We start from the raw sequence: 25484 nt of genomic DNA, 5'->3' as shown, positions 1-25484 counted from the left end.
TTAGAATTTGCACATTTAAGCACTTTGGAGAATAAATACTGCGATGTCGATTAAATAACACTCAACTTTGTTGAAAATTCGTAAGAAAATTAAATTATTATTTTAGAATCAATCAATTTTTATACAAATATGAAGAATAATGCTTTAGTTATTCCCCATACCCATAATATTTCTTACTTTATTATTGTGTTATCTGTACATTTTGAAAGGGTCTTATTGGAAAAATCCATATCTTTACCTACTACTACAGCAATAAAACATCTGGTTCACAGATGTGAGAATATTTTTTCGAAAGGGCGTAATGGACTATAACTATAGAAGCCTACGACATTTTTTACAAATTATTAATATGAAATATAAACTAATTTATTTACAAATTTTAACAAAAATGAATTTTGATATTGCCATGTCTTGATACTTAGACAACTTGTTTTATAATTTTGAATATACTCAAAAGAAAAAGATATTTCGATTAAATATAGATGAAACCGAAATTCACCATTCTTTGAATACAGAGTGTTCTTGTATGAACAATAATTAGAAGTTGAATGCTACAATATACAAGAATTTTTGTTTCGAGATTACTTCTAGTACAAATAACATTTATTATTTTCAACCATTCCAAAATTTCTCGTCGCCCTGTAAATCTAAATAACCGACATATTTTCTAATTTATTCTAATATCGTATAACCATAAAACACTAACCTTTTATAACCTATATTTATTTTCCACAAATAATTATATATAAGGCATATTTCTAAACTGCTACTCCATGTATAAATTATTATTATTATTATATGTAAAAAAACAATCTATAAAATCGTAGCTTTCGATAAAATGTAATTGATTTGTAATTTATGATGTCAACATTGGTAGTCAAAAACAAAGCCACGCCACGCCACGAATACGAACATCAAAAAAAAACAAATCACTTTTAATGTTTACTTTCAATCCGTTTCTGAAAATTTTAAAATAAACACTATTTTCTATCGATATACTGAAAATTTCCAAAGTTTCCAATAAAAATTTTCAACATTAGTCACATTTTTAAAACTAGAAATCGAAAGATTTTTTTGTCGTTATTAAACAGATCCGGTATCTCTGTATTTTATTTATCTAATAATAACTATTTTGTACTACAATCGAAATAAGGTATGTTAATATTAATATCTATATATATATATATATATATATATATATATATATATATATATATATATATTTTTATATGAAAAAACACATTACAGTTGAAAAGATTTGACGTGAACAATAATTGCGTCAACCTACAAAGATGGCCGACATGCTGTCCAGACAGACAAGGATAAACGAACTTTTTGATGCTATATTTTTGATTATCGTTTGTTTAATGTTTATAACTAAATCAATGATTTACACAATTTCAAACTATTTGAAGAAAATGTTAGATTTTAATTACTTAGCTTTCGATAAAATGTAATACACTGAATTCGTTCATTTTCCTGGAAACTTTAATTGGACAAATCTCGTTAATTTTTACATAAAGAGAATTATATCTTACCTATATCAATAAGAAAATAGTTTTCACTTCACAATCGAAATTAAAGGAAATTTTACGAATAGAAAATTTAGCATCAAATATGTCTGCCCGAATTTGTAATACTGTCAAAGTTTCATTATCTAAATAATTAAATGCATTGTTTAAAGCTTGTGACTTCAACATTCACAGTGCGCAAGTCAAAAATAATTCTAGACATTCGCAAAGAATTCGAAAGGGATCAATGAACTTGAAGATGTAAAGTTTGATTTATTAAATAATAAGTAATTAAATATTACCGATATATAAAAGAAAATAGTTTTCACTCCATAATCTGAGACCAAACGACAAGAAATATTTTAGGTAGTAAATTTAAAATCAAATTAATAAGACAAAAAATCACTCACCAGTTCACAAATTAGGAAATGACCATCTTGGTAGTTAAGAATGTTCCGGGTATCCATAATTTTCACAACACAATATTGTATTAAAACACGAAAAATTCTTTAATTCTTTATACAATTATTGTAAACACGCCACGAATACGAACATCAATCCGTTTCACGAAAATTTTAAAATAAAAACTATTTTCTATTGATATACTGAAAATTTCAAACTAGAAATCGAAAGATTTTTTTGTCGTTATTAAACAGATCCGGTATCTGTGTTTTATTTATCTAATAATAACTATTTTGTACTACAATCGAAATAAGGTATTTTAATATTAATATCTATATATATTTTTATACGAAAAAACACATTACAGTTGAAAAGATTTGACGTGAACAATAATTGCGTTGACCTACAAATATGGCCGACATGCTGTCCAGACAGACAAGGATAAACGAACTTTTTGATGCTATATTTTAGATTATCGTTTGTTTAATGTTTATAAGTAAATTAATGATTCACACAATTTCAAATTATCTGAAGAAAATGCTTAATTTTAATTACTTTGAAAATATTAAAAAAAAATAATAAAACCTATGCTTTCCATAAAATGTAATACACTGAATTCGTTCATTTTCCTGGAACCTTTAATTCGACAAATCTCGTTAATTTTTACATAAAGAGAATTACATCTTACCTGCATCAATAAGAAAATATTTTTCACTTCACCATCGAATAGAAAATTTAGCATCAAATATGTCTGCCCGAATTAGTAATACTGTCAAAGTTTCATTATCTAAATAATTAAATGTATTGTTTAAAGCTTGGGACTTCAACATTCACAGTGCGCAAGTCAAAAACAAGTCTAGACATTCGCAAAGAATTCGATATGGGTCAATTAACTGAGAAGATGTAAAGTTTTGATTTATTAAATAATAACTAATTAAATGTTACATATTTTGTCATATGATTTCCATATTGAATAAAATAGTGTTTTCAAACATAAAATAAATAAAGCAATATGAAGCAAGATATATTTTTAATAATATTTCTAAGAAGGTTTTTTCTAATTAATGATAATAGATATAATACATACAATAAAACATGGCATAGATTTAATTATTACAATTCACAATAACTTATATTATTAAATGGCTGTATAAGTAGATGTTATGGGCAGCAAATAATAGTAATTTCCTTTTGGGAATCTATATACTTTTAATGTTTTACGACATACCTTCGTTTTTCAAAATGTTTGTTATCTTGATATCGAGAATTCTGTGATTTTAAAACTTCCCATAATGTAGGGTGGTCTTTATCCCCAAATTACATAAATGATATCAGAAAAGATTCTATTGAACGTTATATTTTCTATGAATATCAAAAATCAATTCCAAATGTAAAGTAAATAAAAAATTCTACAAACAAAGAGAAAGGTAAGTAAGAAGGACCATGCACGTGTAATTTTTCGGAGTTTCCAGTAATAAACCCTCAATATATGTTGTATTATTTTAATTAATTATCGAGAATACTGGAAATTTCTTATAGTGTAAGGTGGTCCTTAACTTCAAATTAAATAAAACAATTAGAGAGGATCGTAGTAAACGTTATTTTATTATTGATTACAGGTAGGCATATGAAAATGTTTATTAATTGAAGAACGTAGAATTTAAAACAATGTTATTAAGATTTATTTCAAGTTCCGAAAAATAGCTGCATATGTAAAAAGTACAAAACAAAACATTTTTGTTATCTTGATATCGAGAATTCTGTGATTTTAATATTTTCAGTTCCTATAGTGTAGGGTGATCCTCATCCCCAAATATATTTCCTATGAATATCAAAAATAAAATCGAAATGTGAAGTAAATAAGTAATTCTTCCAACAAAGATGAAGGCATCTTGAATTATATAGGTAATCAATTATATATTTATTTCATAGCTATCCCGCAACCTTTGTATGAGTCAATTAAAAGTTACAATTAATTGGCTCAACAGGCATGGGTGGTTGAGGCCAGTGTTTTGGACTTGAGAAAAGACGATTCTAATACGCGGCTTTTTGTGAACAGGTTTTAAGAAATATACGTTTTGTTACATTAACAGATTAGTTTTATTTTAACGAAATAGCTCGGATCATGGTACAATACATGGTGTCAGGTGTAAAAACTTGATATAAAAGTTTGAGTAAATTTCGTACATTCGTACTTAGACATTAATAAGCTGGACTTTGCTGCGATATAAGTAGAAGCCAACAGCAATGGAATCATACTTTAAACCTCCAGATTCTTTATCCATTGAAGGAAGCCTAGCTAATAACTGGCAAAAATTTGAACAAAAATTCCAAAATTCCAAAAAAGGTTGCAATTCTTTGAACTTAGTTGGTGATGATGGTCTTGATTTATTTAACTCTTTTGATCCGTTACCGGAGACCCAGAAAACTCTTGATAATGTTTTGAAAAAATTTAGAGATCACTGTGAACCAAAGAGAAATGTTATATATGAAAGGTTCTTATTTAACAGTATAATGCAAGAAGAGGGATAAAGTTTCGATAGTTTTCTGACAGAATTAAGAACAGCAGGAAAAACAACTGGTTATGGTAATTCATTAGAAGAATTAGAATTAGAAGTTATTCAAAAACAGCTGAAGGCTTTGCAGCATGAAGCTAGTGTAAGCTCTGTAAAATCTAAGCATTTTTTGAAAGAAAAAAAAGAAGGGAAATGTGAATTCTGTGATTATGTACATCGAGAGAAAAATTCATGTCCTGCTTGGAATAAAACGTATGCAAAATGTCAGGTACGCATTCATTTTGCGAATGTGTGTAAAAAAGAGTATAATATTAATCAGTCTGAGAAGAAATGGGAGAAAAAGAAGAGCTATAGAAGATCGGACAAAAGAAAAGTGAGTAAAGTAGAAACTGAAACTTTCAGTGATAGTGAATCAGAAAAGATTGCATGTGAGAGCAGTTCAAATGACTTATATGTTCAGTCTATAAAAAAAGTTGGTTCTGTTAGTAGTGTAAAGAAACCATTGTCATGGTTGAAGAAAATTATTGTAGAAGGTCATAAGGTAACATTTAAGCTAGATACAGGATGCGAAGTAAGCATTTTAACTTTAAATATTGTTAAAAAACTAGGGCTTCTTGATAAAATGCAAAAATCTAAACTCAAACTAGCTCCGTATGGCAGTCGTTATTATGTATTCGCTCCATTAGGAGAAATCACTTTAAAATGTCAAGTTAATGACAATGTTAGAAACATATTCTTTGCAGTTTGTGATAATAACGAATTGCCACTACTGAGTTGTGCTGATTGCGTTGATTTAAACTTAGTAAAAAGAGTAGTACTCAATTGTTGAAGATTCTGGTCAATTTATATCACTCGATCATGTTGTTAAAAGATATCCAGTAGTTTTTGAGGGTCTTGGTTCTTTTCCTAGAGAACATCACATTACTTTAAAAGAAGGTACAGTTTCGGTAGTTCAACCACTTAGACGGATTCCAATTGCATTGCATGATCGTTCAAAACTTAAGCTTGATGATCTTGAAAAACAAATTAAGGAAAATTGGTAAGCCGACTGAATGGTTGAATCCTCTGGTTATAGTTGAAAAGAAAAATAAGGATTTACACTTGTGTCTTGACCCAAAATATTTGAATTTAGCAATAAAACGAGAAAGATTTTTGATTCCTTCAGCCGAAGAAATATCTGTTAAACTTAATAATAAAGAATATTTCACAGATTTAGATATGAAAGACGGGTACTTTCAAATTCGAATTGATGAACAAAGTCAAGAATATTGTGTCTTTGGAACACCCTTTGGAATGTATGCATTTTGTCGTCTACCTTTTGGAATTTGCTCAGCCCCTGAAGTCTTTTAAAAACAAAACTATGAAATATTTGGTGACATTGAAGGTGTAGGTCTTTACTTTGATGATTTGATTATAACTGGCAGTAATGAAAAAGAACATGATAATAGTTTACAGTTAGTTTTGGAATGAGCACAAAAATATAATATAAAATTTAATAGAGACAAAATTCAATTTAAATCTAGAAGTGTTAAGTTTATGGGTTAAATTTACTAAGAGGAAGGTGTCAAACTGAACAGAAATTATGTGAAAACGATTCTAGAGATGCCAAAACCCAAAGATAAAACTGAACTATTAAGAATATTAGGCATGGCTAAATATTTAGGAAAGTTCTTGCCCAACATGTCGAAAATAACAGCTCCACTTAGAAATTTGACCAGGAATAATATTGATTGGCAATGGACTAAATTGCATGATGAATCTTTAACTAGACTTGAAGATACATTAACCAATGCCCCAATTTTGTCATTTTTTGATTCAACAAAACCGATAGAAATAGACACTGACGCTTCCAAGGACGGTCTAGGTGCTTGTCTATCTCAAAAAGGTCACCCAATAGCTTTTGCATCCAGGAGCTTAACCCCCTGCGAGCAAAAGTATGTGCAGATAGAGAAAGAGATGCTGGCGATTGTGTTTGCTACTCAAAAGTTTCATTATTTTATTTATGGATTTGATGTGAAAATCAACACTGATCATAAACCCTTGGAAGCGATCATGAAAAAAGATCTATCTAATTTTTTTTTAAATAAAAATTGTCGAGCTGGGGATTCGAACCACCGAAGCAAGCTTGTGTTCGTATATATACCTTATCGATTCCGCCATTAGGACACGACAATATAATTACATATATAGAATTGTATATTTAAGCGGAGCGGAGTGGGTTCCTGAGTCATCGGCATTTTTTTTTTATTTTTTTTTTAATATACAGTGTGTACATAAAGTATGTTGCACTGCTGGTTGGATTTTTATCAAACAAACGGTATTGTATACAGTATGTACGATGTCATAAGGACACTACTACTACTACATTGTATCTCCGCTGCTATTTGTCGAATTTTCATCGAACAAAGGGCATTGTTTATACAGTATGTATATAAAGAAGATGTAATAAGGACGGTAGGATTTTCTTCGACATTTTAATTTACAGTATGTAATACGAGCGAGCGTTAGGAACTCCGCCGGCGACACAGAAAATTTTTTTGAGCATGCGCACGACTATTTTTTTTATTATTTTGAGCAAAGTAGCTACAAACATTTTAAATTATAATATTTGAATAATTTTGAGATAAATCATACATTTTATCTTTACAGGAAACTAATATTTCCTATAAAAGTTGGATAAATTTAAGATGAATCATATCGAAAGATATCTTTACAGGAAACCAATATTTCCTAAAATGGACAAAAAATCAGTTGAAAAGATGATGTTTTTTTTCTTGATCAATTTTCCACTTCCTTCAATTTATACATACCGCTGGGTGGGGGAGAAAACATTACATTAAAAGAGTGAGTTTCCTTTAAAAAAAAATCTTTATAAATAAACATTCAAACAAAATTATCAATCGCTGTCAACCAAATTTTTAAATATATATATATATATATATATATATATATATATATATATATATATATATATATATATATATATATATATATATATTATCAGAGTTGTGTCCTAAATTTAATTGCAGTAAGTATTTCATCAATATTTTTTTTTTGAAATTTTTCATTTTCATATTTTTAGATGGATTAAAAAGAACTTGAAATATTATTGATTTTCCTTTTTTAATTTGTATATTAGTTGAGAAAATTTCACTTTCTATTTGGATACTACAGTTTTTTGGAATTTTTACAATTGATGGATCACTGATTTTAAAATAACGGTCTGAAATACATTTAGATATCACTTCAATTTCTGATCTTGGAATCACTAAAAGTTCATTATTTGTTACTTGTTCTAATATGGTTTCTTGAAGATCAATTTCACTAACAACACAATTTTCACCAGAATGTACGTTTAACAGTTCAATAGTACAATTATCTTTTAACTTGAAAGTTTCTTTACAATAATATTTTTCTTCTAATTCTGGGCATTCTTCTTTAATAAAATTAACTTCTTCTTGACTTCTGGCCAAGTAAGGTTGAGGAGGGATAAATATCGTATGATTTTGGATTACAGGATATAAATGAAAAAATTCATAGGTTTTGGGTAGCAAATATTATTTTAGATTTGGAAAAAGTTACTTGCGAACCAAGAAAGAGATAATACGTCAAAATATTATTAAATTTTGTTAAATTTGTTCTTTATTGTAAATATTACTTAAGTATTTTATCATTTCCAAAATTTCTTGACTCGATATGACAGAACTATGAATTGTATTTAATTTAGAAAATGTTACTGCATTTTCAATATTATCAATCAGTGTAATTAAACTTTGACAATCCAGATTAATTTGTGAAATTGTACTCTGAAATGTTATAAAATAATTCAAAGTTATTATTTTATTTTCAATTGAAATGTGAAATTTCTCTAAATTATCAGAAAGTTTTTGTTGATTAATCCATAGAGTCGTAATCGATTTATTATAATGATCAATTAATTTTTTATGTAATGATATTTGTAAATTTACTGTGTGAATTATTTGTTTTTGATTTTGTTGTAAAACATTTATAGCATTATTATATCTTTCTTCATCATCTGAATCTAAAGTTCCAAAAAGCCACTTATCTAATTTACCTACTGCATTTATTGCGGATAAATGTTTTCTGATTTTTTGTCTAAAATATTAATTAAAATTTCTGTTCTACTTAATGATTGTTCAGCTAGATTATGATACGAAATAGGATTTGTAGCGTTCGCTTGAGATAAATTATTTTTTAGACTATAATAATATTGTTATAAATTATTGATTTGTTTATGAAAAAATTCTAAATCTATATAATATATAAAAGTATGTTTAGCATGTATAAGATTACTAATTCCTAAATTGATGGGTAGTAGCAAATTGTTTACGTTTGTAATCTTTATGTCCTCTGTCTTAGTTGTCTTGTAAATAAGTAGTAATATTAGTATTGTTGTCAGCTTCATCTTTCTGTAACAAATTTTTAGTTTTAGTTTCAGGTTTTCTAATTATGTTTTTATGATAAGCTCCCTTGTCTGTTTCTAACAATATACCGAGTCTTTCACAATTTCAGCTTTTTTAAATTTAGGTAATTTTTTGTCTCGGAATTTTGTTCTTATATAGGCTATGTCTTGATTTTCATAACAGGGTGGATCATTTCTATTTTCATTTCTTTTATTTATTATTTTTTCTTCAATGTTAGCGTTTCTATCTTTAATTTTTTCATATAATAATTTTGACGTTTCTTTATGATTTTGTATATAGTTAGATATTATTAAATGATCGTCTAAGTCAAATGGATCGGGGTTGTTTATGTAACCTTTAATAATTTCGAATGGTGTAAATTGCGTTACAGAATGAATTGAATTATTGTATGCCAATATTGAATATTTTATTAATTGGTCAGGTGTTAAATCTTTATTATTTTCTTTTATACATCTAAAATTAAACTAGAATGAAAACGTTCGACAGGTGAATTGGAGTTGCTATTCTTAGACGTTGTATAATGTAGTTCAATTTTGTGCAATTTGCAAAAGTCTTGAAGGTCGTTATTCTTAAATTCTGAACCACAATCAGCTGTTATTTTATAGGGCTAACCATGATGAGTAACGTAATTCAATATATTGTCAACAACTGAAGTTGGATTCACACTTGACATTGAATATGCTTGACCGTAAGGAGAGAAAGCATCTATTATAGTTAAATATGACTGATTTGCTATTTTAAAAGTATCTATATGTATATGTTCAAATGGTTTACTAGCTGTTGGGGTTGAATTGAATTTAATTACTGGTGGGTTTCTATCATATTTATTCTTTTGACATATTTCGCAATTATTAACAAAGTTTTCTATTTTATATTTGCGCCAATTATAATTTTCGATAATTATTTTTTTTATCTTCTTTCGAATAGTTAAAGTTGTGAATTTCATATTGGTTTGTTTCAAATGGCTGGACTTTAAGAGAATTTATTTTGCAAGTGGACTTGGAGTATCCCAAAAGATTGCATGATTTGCATAGAGATATTCCATTTTGTCCTGAACATCGTATACCACCCGTATCAAAATTACCGAAATTAATGACAACTTTGTTTGATAAGAAAGAATATATATTACACTATAGAAATTTGAAGTAAGCCTTGGACATGGATTGATTTAAAAAAAAATTCATAAAATTCTTCAATTTAAACAATCAAAATGGCTGAAGCCCTACATTGATTTAAATACTAGTTTAAGAGCAACAGCTACCAAGGATTTTAAACGAAATCAATTGAAACTTGCCGACAATTCAATCTATGGTAAAACTCTTGAAGACATTAGACGTCACAGAGTCGTATCGATCGTAAATAAATATGAGGGAAGATATGGTGGAAAGAATTTGATTTCTAGTCCACGTTTTCAAAGTAGAAGCATTTTCGATGTGGATCTAATGGCAACTGAATTGAGAAAAACTGAATTAATATTTAATAAACCTATATACATAGGTATGGTTATTTTAGATATATCAAAAATTTGTATGTGCGATTTTCAATACAATTTCATGTTACCAAATGTAGGAATTGAGAATTGTAAGCTTATGTACACAGATACTGACAGCTTCATTTATGAAATTACTAATAAAAATATCTATAAAGATATTATAAAAAAACACATTTCAAAATTTGATCACGATATAGCATACGCGAATAACAAGTCACTCACAGATCGTCACAAAGCTGATTTTGCATTAGAAAACGCTGCTTGGGAGCGAGTAAAATCGAAAGACGCTAAACTAGGTGAAAAAGCAGCCGCCTGGCTCGTTACCACCGGCATGAAGGTCAAACGCAAATTGGGAATGGGTATGAAGAAGCGATCATGATGTTGTGATGAAGGTGAGGAAATCCATGAAAAAAGGATCTTCACTGGCAGATACAGCGAAGTTTGCACTGCGAGCAGCAAAATCTCTTGTTCAAAAGTTTGGAGGGCGAAAACATGTCCCGATACCAAGAATAATACCTGTAGCCAAATCTGGAGGATTTTTACCTCTAATTCCTCTTTTTGCGGACTCTCAGCTTTAGGAGCGTTATCGGGTGGTGCTGCGGGAATTGCGAAGACTGTGGTCGATGCAAAAAATGCCCAAAAGAAATTGGAAGAAGATCATCGAGACCATAAAGCTATGGAATCTATAGGTAAAGGACTGTATTTGCGGAAGAACGCTAAAAGTGGATATGGATTATTCTTGAAAAAAAAAAAAAACTACCATTGAAGCTACCCAATAGAGCATTGTTTGACTATGAATTAATCAAATTTGCCAAATTAGTATTAAAAATAAAATATTTCCGAGGTGTGTAGTACATGCGCGATTCTCAGCCGAAAAGTGGACCACTACCGTGTGAATCGGCGATTTTAAATTTGGATGTGTCTAAAAATCCAGGCACTCATTCGGTAGCACATAGAAAGATAAATGACAGCGTTGAATATTTCGATTCATTTGGTAATCTGAAGTCACCGAAAGAATTTGTCACCTATCTCGACGGCAATAAAATATCTTACAATTACCAAAATTACAGTCAAATTAATTGTGGACATTTTTGTTTGCAATTCCTCTATAATGTCGGAAGCATTTATACCAGTTTATAATACCAGTTTTCCGATATGGGTAATTCCATAGAAGAGATTACGGGGGTACAAAAAGATGTTTATTAATCAAAAAACTTACAATTTACAATAATGATACTATAATGTATATAATATAATAATTAGGGCGAGATTTCTTTAGTAACAAACTTCTCTAAAGCCTTTATTGGAGTACAAAAATCTATTATATATATAATTATAATCTACTGGGTGTTATTTTTAAACAATTATATAAATCCAAAACAAAATAATAGTTATCAATCGAGTTTTAGATTTGAATGGATATACAATCATCTCAATACTTTTACATATATAATATTTGCAACAAAAATATATTAATTTATGTGTACATACAGACATTTAATGCGATATTTGAAATAAACAAACCGATCAAAATGTCGTATCGCGACTAACTTGGATATTGTTTTGATTTTTTCTTGCACAGTAAGATTCTTGAGTATGAATTCGGTCGCTCCTATTTGGGGATTTATTCGGATTCGGTGTAACAAACGGTAAACATGAAAAAACTTTTTTGAATCCCTCGCGAAATCTATCAACAAATAATATAATAAGAAAAACGAATACAATACGAATTTGATAAATATGTCACCTGGCGTTCATCCAGCAGTAAATAATCGGGTTGTACATGGAATTACTCATCGCTAACCAATAAATGAACAAATACAATTCTTGAATATACGAAGCAAACGTAATTGATGGATAATAAAAAGTTAACAGAAAATAAATTTGATAAGGTAACCAACATACGGCGAAAATCGTTACAACTACTATCATCATTTTCACTACCTGCAAATCGTATTATTACATTAAAATATTTATTTTAATAAATAATAATAAAACTCCTAGCTCCCCCTTTTTATTACTATATACCTATGGAGGGTAGAGGTAAGGAGAACCATATCCGTGTATCGAAAAGTGTCTGTTGAAAGGAAGCAAATTAGTGTAGGATAGTAAATTAAATTCTTTTTTGAAAATTATTATCTATTTCAAAGAAACTATTAATGTATTATTTCGACGAGGCTTCGTATTATAATTTGCTATTTACAGCTGGACACTTTTTCAACTAATCCTCCATACAAGGTGGTTTTCCTTCTCTCGATACGTTTACCTTTCTCTTATTCGTTATAATCTCCTTTTGTCTATTAGTCACTTCGCCTATACTTTTCGACCACCATAATTCCACGGCTATTTGGGAATAAGTGAAAATCATCGCACCAATTGGTATTACGTAAGTAAATACTGAGAACGATATGTTGTAACTAAAGAAGGAAAAAAAAAACAACGAATCAAACGTCTCACATTATAGTTGATAAATGTTCTTACAAATATTCCAATTTTGATTGTATGGTATCACCGTCCGGCCATAACATGTAACATGATATTCTGCCGGTACACGGAATTTGTTCTGTGCGAAAATACATTACTTGCGGCATACCCATTAAAACCGCCAAAATCCACGTCCACAAAATTATAATTAACGTACAATTTTTGCTCATTCGTTTTCTTAACGGCAATATTATTGCCATGTATCTAAAATAAAAAAAAATAAACAAATATCTGATGAATTAGTGAATGAAAGTACCTATAAAAAAATATATTACCTGTCTATGGAAATCGCCATAAGTGAAAATACAGACGCACATATAGTCAAACAAGCCATAAACTGTGTAAATTTGCAATAGATAAGTCCGAACGGCCAATGGGCATATAACATGTAGACAAAATTAAAGGTAACATTAAACGTTGATACCATCGCATCAGCTATCGATAGATTCACTCAAAAATAACATATTTTATTAATATTAATAATAAATTCCTCACAAATATAATACTTACATAAAAAATAATTGGTAACCGTTCTCATATTTTTATTAATCATAATTATCCAAATGACAATAACATTTCCTCCTATAGACATTACCACCATTATAAAATAGAAAATGCACCAAAATATTTGTCTCCACAACGGCAAAATAAACGTTACATCATCAGATCCGTGAGCTAAAAAGGAAATTTTTAAAATATATTTTAACAAAATTAACATTTAATCTTACTCTTATTTTTGAACATGGTACAATTACAATTTGGGCTGTCCACGCAATGAGTTATAGTCGAATAGTTCATTGTACGTTATAACATACGAATCTATAACAATTTTTATAATAATTCAAATAAAACATTTAATTGTTATTTTCGATAATAGATTTATATAAAATAACTTACCTATACAATAAATGTTTTTAAAAAAACGTTACAAGAACCAAATGGTTTATATACTAATTCGCTTTACTCTTCGAGCATCTAACTAGAGACATAATAATCTAATTAATTGAGTTTCTTTTAAAAACGTAGAACTAAACGGGAAATTATTATTCTTAATAATTAATAATGGTTAAGGCGTGGTTTGCAAATATTTGCCATCAACTTAGTGATATTAATTTCAAATAAAGTTGGTACCTACAGGATGAATTCTAACATAAATGTTCTTATACAGTAGGTTTTATATCAATTTTGTCCGTTTTGTTTTATGAATTATTCGTAATTAAATAGGAACAGAAAACAAGTAAACAGTTATATAAAAATAAAAACGATCATATAACTTACTCATATAACAATTAGTACAAGTTTGGATACTGGAATAATTTTGTAAACTAGAAGAAACAATGTATCTAATATTTTTTTATATAGGGTAATTTGAGCGGAAACAAAAATTTCAATTTTTCCAATTTATTTTTTCTTTGATATTTTATCTATTTTCAGAATTTGGTAGTACAATCGTTTGTACCATTATTGCATATATATATAAGAAAAAAATAATGTTCCGATGAAATTATATTAAATATTAAAACAATCATTTAAGACGATTCGTCGATTGATCACCCTATATATAAAATTAGAATAAGAATGTGAGAAAATTTAAATAGTTTATATAATATTGGATACCTTTGCCAATATAAATATTTAGTTACGTGTTAAAAAAAATAATGTTATTAATGTAGATGTCGAAGCTTTGTATAAAAATTATTCGTATTAATATTTGATTTTGTTCGGTTCTCAAATAATTAATAAGTGTCGTATTTTATTTTCGTTACACTATAATTTATCATACAAATTCCATCTAATTTTTTTTTTAATATCAATAACCGATGTCATATTTTTTAATTTCGTATTTATCTATGGAAAAATTTTAAAAATCCTTAATCTCCTTCACCAATCTTGAATTTTATCTCATCAGATAGGACACCAGATACAAAAGTCATCTTCACAAATTATAAAATTTATTCAATAAAGTCAAACACACAATTTCATTTACCGAAGCGAATTATAAAATTATTTAAATAGTTTTGTTATTTATTATCCAATCTTCTATGATTTCTTTGTAATTAGCCGCCCACCTTATATTATTTTTTACGTTTTCCAATGCCGTTTTCCTATTAGCTTCACCTGCACCAGCGTTTGGATATTTCTCAAAGAATTCTTCCATCTATAATACAAGAATAACAATATTTTAAGTATGTCATTATCAATAATATAATGAAAATAGCCCCGAAATTACCCCTAACAAAGGTAAGCAAATACGTTATAAAGTGTTCAATGTTTCCAACTTTTATTACAGATCATACATCAAGTCCAGTGTACAATTCTAAACAGAAGAATAAGGAAAACTCAAATTTCCAAACCTCTGGTACTCCTTTAAATCTAACGACCAAACGAAATGGCCTCAAGAGTTTCTACAAAGACAGCAATTGGTGATTGGCAAATGACTTCTCAACCGATATTAAGCAGGAACTATCTAAAGGAGTAAACTAGAAACATCTACCTCTAACTAATTATCAATTAACCATGTTAATAATTGTAGGTTGTGAGTGAGATTTTCAAAATGTCTCATAATGGTTATTCGGCTCCAGTATCAACATGGAATGGTTCTAGATCAGGACTTGATAAAGAAATTCAAAATGAAAGACGGAAGGATATAAAGATGAAACATGGATCGAATTTTAAATTGAATCCTGGATAATTCGATTCGATTAAATTGATAAACAACGAGAAGTGATTTTACCTCTTTTAATTTTTCCTCAGTAGAAAAACTTGATGTTATCGTAGGGATCATACTACCCAAATATCTATTATTCAGCGTGAATCTATCAGCTAAATATTGCCAATTTGACCTACGAAAAAAGGAATTAATTAAAATTCGAAACGAAAATTTATGAAAAAAAAAAAATACCTTACGAAATCCCATACAAGATCAGTTCCTATTGGATTGGAAGACATTGTTTGTAATACATCAAAATAATCTTGACTCCTGACGATGCTTTCGTTTTTGGAAACTTCCAGTAATCTAAAATGAAATAGTTTATATTGTTACAAATTATTAAATATTGTAAGTAAATACTTTTTTAATAAATCTACGTTTTCGACATTGCATAAACCAGCCATTATTTTTAATTTTTCCGATGCATCATTTTCATCTTGATAAATTTGCAACAAGGCGTTCCATGTTTCTACTGAAGCTTTTGTCGATCCTAAAATAAAATAATATAATTTCATTTTCAATTAAAATCATTCCGAAAACAATTTTACCATAGATATAGACGAAACTCTTCAAATCCGGTGATATAAATTGCCTTTCTTTCATCCAGGTATCAAATTTTTTTTCGGCTTGTTCCAAGCAATCTTTATAACCCGCTTTACAAGCTAAGCTTATAACTACAGTTCTAGTTAATCTAAAAATAATAAATTATAACAATCGATGAATAAAAACAATAATAATTACATACTTGTTAAGATGACTATCATTTTCATTTTCAGTCCAGGTGAATTCTTTATAAGCGGGGGTTACAATATTAATCAGATAATCCTGTAAAAAAAATAATATTTATATATTTGATTAAAAAATTTAAACAAATCGTTTACCTTAAATGACGATTCTTGTTCGGATTTTGTACTTCGGAGTCTATTTAAAATCGATAGCAAATTATCGGATCCGGCACTCCAAGGCGTATAATCTCGTTCGTTTTTCAATTTTTTACTCAATTCCAATGGAACCTTATAACTTAATAAACCGGCTTCGGCTATTTTAAAAGTTTCTTCCAATAGATGCGTTTTATCTCCCTTACTGAGCGAATCGTAATTCTTTATTATGTTATCCCATTCCGATAGAGGATAATTCACGCGATAATATCCGATCTGATCGTAATTAAATTTGATCCAAGTCGCTCCCGTCGGTTTCTTTATCGTAACTAGAATATATTATTATAATCCAATAAACTCTTCCATGTTATATTAAAATTAACTTACTGTAATCATCGTTATATTTGAATAAAATGGGTTCGGTCGATTTACCCATATCGGTCACATAAGTAACTGGAACTGACCATTTGTATCTACAATTATCAAACCAAAAAATAGTATACATAGTATATATAAATAGTAACAAGTGTTGTAAGTAACTCGTGTAACGTACTATACTTTTTTTACACCCATTTATTTTCTTTTCTATTAAATTAAAAATATCGCAATTATTTAAACTAATAGTTGTTAATAACAATTGTACAATTATTGTTGTAAATCGATTATTATTTAATAAATCACCTCCTGCATTAACTAACATAATGGCTGATGAAACAATGGCCCGTTTATTGCTTTGGTTCCGTCAGCTCAAGATATTTAACGATTTTACTTGGTATATTTCTTTTGATTTTAGCGGTAACAAATTATATATACTTTCACTATTATCAGACATATTCGTGGATAAAGTTGATAAAAGAAATTGACAATATTAAACGACACGATATTTATTTTCATAACAGGCTATTTATGAAAACTTGTCCTATTTTTAAATAGATTGCATAACGTGTTGCATACATTTAGGGGCATCACTATTTCAATCATAAATATATGTCGCTAATGCTAAAATTTTTTGTTTCTTAATTGACTGAATTTGTGTAAATAGACCAAATAAAGTCTTGTGTACATGTTATTGTTAAATGTCGTTTACAAGTAATGTTGACAGTGCAATTTTAGACGTTTTCAGACATGAGCGTAGAAAAGTTTTTTAACAAACATCAGTATCGTTACTACGAGCCCCAGCCCATTTCAGTTGGCCCAATTGAAAAAAATTACTAATTATTGCTTTTTCAGCTATTAAAAACCGGCAAATTGTTTCGTTTTGAGCACTTTATATTTTACTTTACACTTTACATTTTAGATACTTTTACAGGAGTTACAAGTCTTAACATATGTTATAATTACAAACCAAAAAAAAAAAAATAAAACAAAAACCAAATAATGTAATCGGAAAGGCTTAAATATTAAACATATATACTTTTAAAAGTTACCATTGGGTAACATCCCCTTTATTTTTAATAGCAGCCGTAATTCTTTCAGGCATGGTGTTTATTAAGACAGTTCTGGCTGGATTTGCACGCAACTGCTTTTTCATTTCATTGTGCCAAAGTGTTTCTATTGGTGATTAATCTGGACTACTTGAAACCCACTCTATAAGTGGAATATTGTTGTCTGAGAACCATTTTAAGGCCTTTTTTTTTGACTTTTGGCATGCTGCTCCATCTTGCTGAAAAATAAAGGCTTTCTCAACGGTTAAAGTTACTTCTCTTGTTGACAACAATGATTCTTCTAAAATATCCAAGTACTTTCCAGTATTGACAGTTCCGTTTATGAAATGCAGTTTTCCCACTCCTCTTGCAGATATCGAGCCCCACACCATCACAGATGCCGGAAATTTTACTTCCCGCTTCAAACAATCTGGATGAAAACCCTTGTATATGCATAAAAAATTATTAATTATCTATTTCCGACATATTAAATATCATTCAAAATATTTGACAATATTCATCCAAAACCTATACTAACAGCTACTTTTTAGCATTTTAAAATAAAGTTTAATAATTTGGAATTTTTCCAAGTGGGCCAACTGAAACGGGACGGGGCTCGTAATTACGATAAATGATTTTTTCCGCTTTCCAAAATATATGCCATCAAAATAAATGATAGGACTAACCTATATTTCGTTTCGTTTAAATTATAAGTTGCATTAGGATCGATCAAGAACCTCTTTTGAGTTAACGTATATATATCTCCGGAAACGGTAACATTCAAAATCGGATATCCCATTTGAACAGTAAAAGTTTCCAACATTTCGGCCACGTCGAGTCTATCGCCGTATAAAATTTGTAATTCCTCTATTAGATCTTTGGTAACGGCATTACCGTAGGCATGTCTATTCAAATAGTTCTTCACTCCTTGTTGGAAGATTTTTTCTCCTACGGTTGCTTCCAACATTCTCAAAATCGAAGCTCCCTGGATCGAACAAAAAATAAATAAAAAATTTAGTTAAATATTGGGATAATGTCAACTCACTTTATTATAAGAAATTGAGTCGAATATTGCCGTAATTTGATCGGGTGTTAATACCGTTTGTACGATCGGATGGGAACTGAGAGTTGCATCCAAAGATAAAACCGAATGCATTTCGGAGATGATAAATTGTTCCATCTAAAAAATGATATCGAAATTTATTCGAATATATCTTTAAAAAAAAAAAATTGGTCGTACCATTCCCCAAGTCGGTTCGGCGGCTAAAGCTCCTTTATATTCAATATAGGAAGCGAATCCTTCATTTAACCATAAATCATTCCACCAATTCATAGTTACTGAAAAAAAAATCATCGATTTCGATTAATTAATTTGGCTTTTTGCTTGCCATTATAATCTGTTATCTATTCGAGAGTTGAATAAACAATAATTAATTAACATTGTTTGTTAAAAAACTAAAAATAATAAAATCAATTTATTACCGAGATTCCCAAACCAACTGTGAGCTAATTCGTGAGCTATCACCGTAGCCACTCTCTGTTTATTAGCCGTGGAATGTGTCGTATTCGTATAGAGGAGAGCCGTTTCTCTAAAAGTAACAAGACCCCAATGTTCCATAGCACCCGATACAAAATCGGGAATGGCAACTAAATCTTAAATGAAAAAAAAAAAGGATAATTAATTTTCTAATAAAAAATCATCTTGTACAATTATTACCTAATTTTGGAAGTGGATAAGGGATGTCGAAATAGTTGACATAATGTTCGATAACTTTCTTTCCAATTTCCGCGGCGTAAGTAGTTTTATATAAATTATCCGGACTAGCATAAACTTTGAGGGGTATCATCGTGCCGTTATTGTCGAAAGTCGTTTTGGTATGATCGAAATCGGAAACGATGAAACAAGAAAGGTAAGTCGACATCGATACCGTTTCATCGAAAGTAACCAATTCGTGTTCTTCATCATAATCTTCGGTACTCTTAAATTAAATTCATCATTTAATTTGACAAGGCCATCTTACGAATTTCACAAAAATCACTTACGGCTACGGGATAATTCGAAAGTGCTATATAGGAATTATTCTTTGGTTTCAAAAGGTGTACTTTATATTTAGCTTTCAAATTTGGTTCGTCGAAACAGGGGAAAGCTTGCCTAGCATAAGTTGGTTCAAATTTACTAGTTGCTATCTGCCTGAAAAAAATAAGTTTTTATAACGTACCTTTGGAATATCGTATAGAAAAAATAATAGAATATCTTTTATTTTATTATTCCTATCAACTCAATTTTAATTCAAATTACGTCAATACAAATCTGAAAATTGATTCTATATGAAAATTAATATCGTTTTAAGATTAATCGAAAGGTTCGTATCTCAAATACCTCGTATATAAAATAAATTATGTAAATTATAATTTAGTTCATTAAAACTGAAAGTACCTACTCGAAGGTAATTTCTAAAGTAAAAGCAAATTAGAAATCTCAATTATTCATACTATGGTTTAATTTATTTATGGAGCGTACAACCTGTCTTAAAATATACAAGGGGTGATGCAAATTTTCGTTATCGAAAGTTCAAGTTTCGATAAATTATTACGTAATGCGTTGATATCTTCCCACTTTTTTTGTTTATTCTTTCATATCGACAAATTACCGTAACTACTGAATAGATATTACGAAAGATATTTAAAAAAAAATGATTTTAACGTCCAAAGTTATATATAACATTTATTGAATGGTGTTTTTATTATTTAAATGGAGATAAAGCTTTTATACCGTAACCGTTCGCATTTCCTCATTTCACTTTCACAACGACTTTCTTTATATTTTTATACTTGTTGATTCTAAACCGATCGTTTCAACATACCGAACTATAGTGAATACAATTTGTTACTACCTATTTAATTTTAATTAATAATAATTTCTATATAAAAGATAAACGATACCTATCGCCATTTATAGAACTTTTGTAATGACTCCTGTAAAACCCTTTAAATTTTCCGAACAAACGCCCTTCGAACTTGACGAAAATGTAATAAAGTCCTGGTAGAATTTTCCGTTTGGTTGTTATAACTATTACTTGAAACTCAGATTTTTCTTTTATGTTTAAAATTGGAAAAATTTTGAGATCCCCCGTATATAAAACGACATCTGAAATGACCAGTCCGTCACTGTGCAAAACGATATCGCTCCTATAACTGTTAACATTAACAGTTATATTAACGGAACCCTTGTATAAGCCCGAGAATAAATTAGGTAAAAGATTTATATCGTATAAAACGGGTTCGGTGTCGTTCGGTAAACGCCAATAAGTTTTTTGCGGTAGTACCTGTCGATTTACAACAAAAGATTTTTTGTAATTATCACACGCATTGTATAAAATATATTTCCCGACAAATACCAACACTGACAACAAACACGCGCATATTATTAACAAAAAGACACTGAACGTTATTAAACACACAACGGCTTTGTTAGTTTTTCGCGGTTTTTTCTTATCGTAACACATTTTTTTACATTACATTACATTCTTGTTCGGAATGTTTCTAATACAACAACATTTCACTTCTCCTCAGTGTCGCAATAATATATCGCCGCGAATAAAAGACTAAACATAAAAGAGAAGTGGGAATGTTTCACCTTCAATACCTGGTTAAAAATTGATTATATATCGATACACAATAGTACTAGAATGTATAACGGCTGTTTAAATACTTTTTTTTTATCTTTGTTCACGATCATCAGCTAATTATCAAGACAAACATTATATTCATCCAGATATTTAGTTAAGAAAAAAAAAACAGATTCAGATTTTGAATGTTGAAATATTATTTTTGATTTAGTATTCAACTACTTATTAAAGGCCCGTGTGAGGTGCAGGGCGACATAATTTCAAGGACGGCAACATTTTTGAAATGCCAGAATTTTAGAAATGTAAAAAAGTAGATATAGTCAATTTTGATATTCTTTTCAAAAGTGTCAAAACAGTTTTTGTTTATAAAAATCCTTTTTCATGAAATTTCGAAGTTAAACAGACTATGTATGCTGATATAATTATACTACTAAACATTTCTTTACACAAAAACAAATGTTTATTTCTGCTTCTTTTTTTCATGTTATATATGGTCTCGAACGATAGAGAAAATACTCAAATACAAAATGAACCTGACTGGGTGCCGAGAGGCAAAAGATCAAATATAAGAAAACTAAAGAAGTAGACAATACGATTTTTTGAGGTTATTATAATGTTTACAATAAAAATTCAAATTTTGTTGTGATTTGTGTTCAAATACATACTAGTCTCTGCAGGATAATTTAAACGTTAAAATTAAATGTTATTACTATTACTGGGTAATGCATAAAATTGTCTAATGAAAATTTATTCTCCAGTGCAGGAAAACATTCTTCATGATTCTTCTTGATTTATATAAGTTTTATCAAAGAATTTTTAACGTTGTCGTAGGAAAAATAGTGTACACAACTCATTGGAAAGTATATTTAGAACTCGTTATGTGATATACTATTTTGATGATTCCTGCAGTTGAAATGATAAGTATTCTGAGGATTTCAAAGAGACGTTAAGCATTTTCATTATGAACTCAAAGATTCCTTAGTAAAAACCCTCTGCACAAAAAATATGTTAAGTATTTTTTTTTGACTTCTCGGAGTTTATAGGAATGTGAACATTGGTCTCCAAATATCTATGAATTTCGGTTAAAAATTGTTCAGACGAAAGATCTTTTTTCCATTCTATAAAGAGTAAAAACATAGATTTAATGTCTGTCTGTTGAAACTGAACTAATCCAAGAAAAAGAAATTTTCAAATTATACTTTGATAAAAAAATTATATCGAAATTAATGAAATCCATTTTATCAATAAGGGCAGCGCATCTAAACCTAAATCCATCACTAATAGAACCTAATACATCAAAGTTTATATTTTCTAAATAAAGTCATTTTGAAAATAGTATTAGATTTAACAATAAAAGCAAAGCTTCTATTAAATATCATTATTTACAATTATATATTTATATAAAAAGAATAACATACCTATTTTCACCGGTGGATGTTTTGTAGGAACTCGTATACAGACCGACAATTCTATTTTTCATATCACCATTAAATTCAATTTCAACATTTTCTATGCCGCTTTTAAAAATGGAATTATCACTTTTTTTAATATTTAGCAATTCAAATGTTTTTTCTAATGTAAATATAGCATTTTCTGATGACAGTTTAACACTATCAATGGATAAGAAATTGCTGTGGACACTTATTGTGTCTGTTTCTGATAAAATATCAATAGTTATATTAACTTTACCTAAAATTAATGGAAAATAAGATTAACTACAGTAGTTAATGTGATAAATTTATCAGCTCGAACGTATTCTTTTTTCTATCATATAAAATCAATACATAAATGACTTACCTCTAAAAAGTCCCGTTTTTAAATCAGGGTAAAGATAAAGATCATACAATAAAGGTTTGACACTGTCAGGTAATCTATATTTATTCATATTGGTCTGCCCAGAAATTATTTCTTTCTCTAAATTTCGTACTTTTTTTCTTAAATTAGTATTATCAACACCAAGTATGGTTGTTGCTATTCCCAAAGACACAGTAGCTACAATAAAAACTGATAATAATTTATGCGATAATATATAAGTAAAAAAAGTCATGTTGTTCCAATTCAATGCCACTATTAAGTATATGTGTTTCCAGGACACGACTACTGAAATCAAATCATATCTATGATAAAGTGATTATCTTTTGATGATACAAGGTGACCTGGACAGTTATTTGTTTTAACTATTCTACATAAAAAAATTCAAGTATGCCTTTTATCGTTAATATATTTTTAATTATACTAATAACAAGTTTTCAAAAATTAATTATTTTTTTATGGGAGTATAATCTTGTTCCATAAACTACTTCTAAGCCATCAACTTAATAAAATTATTTTATTTAACTCATCTAGTGCTACTTCATGATTGCAAAATATCTCCAATTTAAAATATGACATTATTAAAAAAATTTTAATAATCATTGCAATTACTTGAAAATTACTTTTTATAATATTTACTATGTTTGCAAAGTATATTGTCATCTAAAAGATAATGAATGTTTTTGCAATAATCTAAGATTTTATCATTCTCGAGTTATAAAAACATCATTAAGTAAATAAATACAATTGTTTTAATCCTGTAAATTTAAAGGTAGTTCCAGTCTGAATTTCAAATTGAAAAACCCGGGAGTGTTTTATTGTTGTTTGAGAAAACTATTAATTTTAATAATAAAAGTATCGAAACAATTAATTAGCGAATGAAACATAATCACATAAGACACTTGTTATTATCAAATTATAAGATACAATTTAAGACAGTTCTCATTGAATAAAATTAATTTTATTGAAGGAAAATTCAATAATTACCTACTTTCAAACAGTTTATATGATAAATTTGAACTAAGATTGTATACATCTAAAGTAACGGAACACTTATATTACTATAAACTTTTTATGAGAAAAAGCTTTTTTTACTCACATTTAGGTATCTCATTCTTTGAGAAAAATACAGAAAATTTTGTTTTTCCTGCTAAAAAAACAGAAAGTACATTAAATTTTAATACTATATACGTATATAGAAACCTTATATATATAACCTAAATCTTTAGAGGGGCTTAAATTAATTTTAAAGTTAGACATTTATTTATGCATTTATATTAATATATCGATAATGATTCTCTCTAAATGTGGTAGATTGAGGCTGCGGAATATCAAATATAATACAAAACAATATTGTTGTCGAATGAATCCACATCTAATAAGTAATAATAAGTTTCGTTATCAGGTAGCAAACGTACTAACCTTTCAATACATGAAACATTTTTAGAATTAACGCTTCATCCTCTTAAATATAATTATTTATAATAATTCATGTATATTTGAGATTAAATAGTTGCATCTTACCAAAAATTAGTGAGGTTATGTTGTATGATTCAGTCTATTATCATATTTCTACTACTGCTCGCGAAAATCATTTATGAAATTGTTTTTTTTATAAAAAGTGCATTTTTCTCATTTCTCATTTTTAAGGACAACATTTATATTTCTCACGCCCATACGAAATTATTTATTTATTGCAATTTCTACAGATGGCGCAACAGCAGCAAAAAACGAAAATTATTCTACCAGACGTCAAACGGCAAATGACCCTTTATTTTTAAAGATCAGATATAAAGCGGATAATATTGTGTATATATTCTGGAAGATAATTTTATCATCTAATTTTTAATTACAGATTGTTTCGATAATTTTGATCCATGTAAAAGACTTCAAGGTATGCTATTGAGCACCAGCTGGGAAGCAGCTAATGAGAATAGGCTCCCAAAACGACGCGCCAATTTGAAACATTTGAATTGAATACACGATGTAAAGACTACAAGGTGTGCTATTGAGTACCAGCTGGAAAGCAGCCAATGAGACTTGGCTCCCAAAGAGATGCGCAGAAAGAGTCGAAAATGAGCCCTCGGGAAGAACACATCATGCATAAATTTTCAACTTTAATGCGGTATAATTTTTGTTTTATTTTTAGTGTAAATTCAATTATTTGGAGATTGGTAAGTT

At 28.7% G+C, this 25484-nt stretch overlaps 2 protein-coding genes and 1 long non-coding RNA gene across 7 annotated transcripts; 1 reads left to right on the top strand and 2 right to left on the bottom strand.

The window, feature by feature from the left end:
- Nucleotides 1-3027: 3027 nt before the first annotated feature.
- Nucleotides 3028-15959, top strand: LOC130444075 (uncharacterized). The gene is made up of 3 exons (XR_008909909.1): nt 3028-4802; nt 15141-15325; nt 15384-15959. It is a non-coding gene; the product is annotated as an uncharacterized LOC130444075 (long non-coding RNA).
- On the bottom strand, nt 11487-13277 carry LOC130444072 (tachykinin-like peptides receptor 99D). Its single transcript, XM_056779057.1, has 5 exons — nt 13126-13277; nt 12848-13054; nt 12633-12783; nt 12114-12310; nt 11487-12053 (listed from the first exon to the last, which is right to left on the bottom strand). Exons 1-5 carry the CDS (start codon nt 13275-13277, stop codon nt 11894-11896), a joined length of 867 nt encoding a protein of 288 aa, XP_056635035.1. The 3' UTR covers nt 11487-11893.
- On the bottom strand, nt 14786-25010 carry LOC130444071 (glutamyl aminopeptidase-like). 5 transcript variants are annotated; one of them, XM_056779052.1, is made up of 19 exons: nt 24828-25010; nt 24726-24767; nt 24403-24453; nt 23289-23483; nt 22910-23180; nt 19906-20053; nt 19580-19841; nt 19345-19515; nt 19103-19200; nt 18908-19042; nt 18549-18847; nt 16826-16911; nt 16442-16767; nt 16306-16385; nt 16109-16251; nt 15921-16050; nt 15753-15866; nt 15585-15693; nt 14786-15008 (listed from the first exon to the last, which is right to left on the bottom strand). In XM_056779052.1, exons 2-19 carry the CDS (start codon nt 24742-24744, stop codon nt 14859-14861), a joined length of 2787 nt encoding a protein of 928 aa, XP_056635030.1. In that variant the 5' UTR covers nt 24745-24767; nt 24828-25010; the 3' UTR covers nt 14786-14858. The 5 variants fall into 5 exon arrangements, with proteins under 5 accessions (XP_056635030.1, XP_056635031.1, XP_056635033.1 ...); XM_056779053.1 differs by having other exon boundaries at nt 24403-24450; nt 24726-24996; XM_056779055.1 differs by lacking the exon at nt 24726-24767 and having other exon boundaries at nt 24828-24977.
- Between the last annotated feature and the right edge of the window lie 474 nt (nt 25011-25484).

This window comes from Diorhabda sublineata, chromosome 5 (assembly GCF_026230105.1).
Source record: "Diorhabda sublineata isolate icDioSubl1.1 chromosome 5, icDioSubl1.1, whole genome shotgun sequence".
Taxonomy (NCBI): Eukaryota; Metazoa; Arthropoda; class Insecta; order Coleoptera; family Chrysomelidae; genus Diorhabda; species Diorhabda sublineata.
This window is presented reverse-complemented; position numbering and strand designations above follow the sequence as displayed.

Bases quoted from the DNA above. Each gene is read 5' to 3' on its own strand.
- LOC130444071 (XM_056779052.1), bottom strand. The intron at 23,484-24,402 runs GTGAGTAAAAAA...TTTTTATTGTAG, and splicing joins AAAGAATGAGATACCTAAAT to CTACTGTGTCTTTGGGAATA. The intron at 19,842-19,905 runs GTAAGTGATTTT...ATTTAATTTAAG, and splicing joins TTTCGAATTATCCCGTAGCC to AGTACCGAAGATTATGATGA.
- LOC130444072 (XM_056779057.1), bottom strand. From the start codon at position 13,277: ATGGTATCAACGTTTAATGTTACCTTTAATTTTGTCTACATGTTATAT. The intron at 13,055-13,125 runs GTAATATATTTT...TTTTTATTTTAG, and splicing joins ATGGCGATTTCCATAGACAG to ATACATGGCAATAATATTGC. The intron at 12,784-12,847 runs GTAAGAACATTT...TTCCTTCTTTAG, and splicing joins CAATCAAAATTGGAATATTT to TTACAACATATCGTTCTCAG.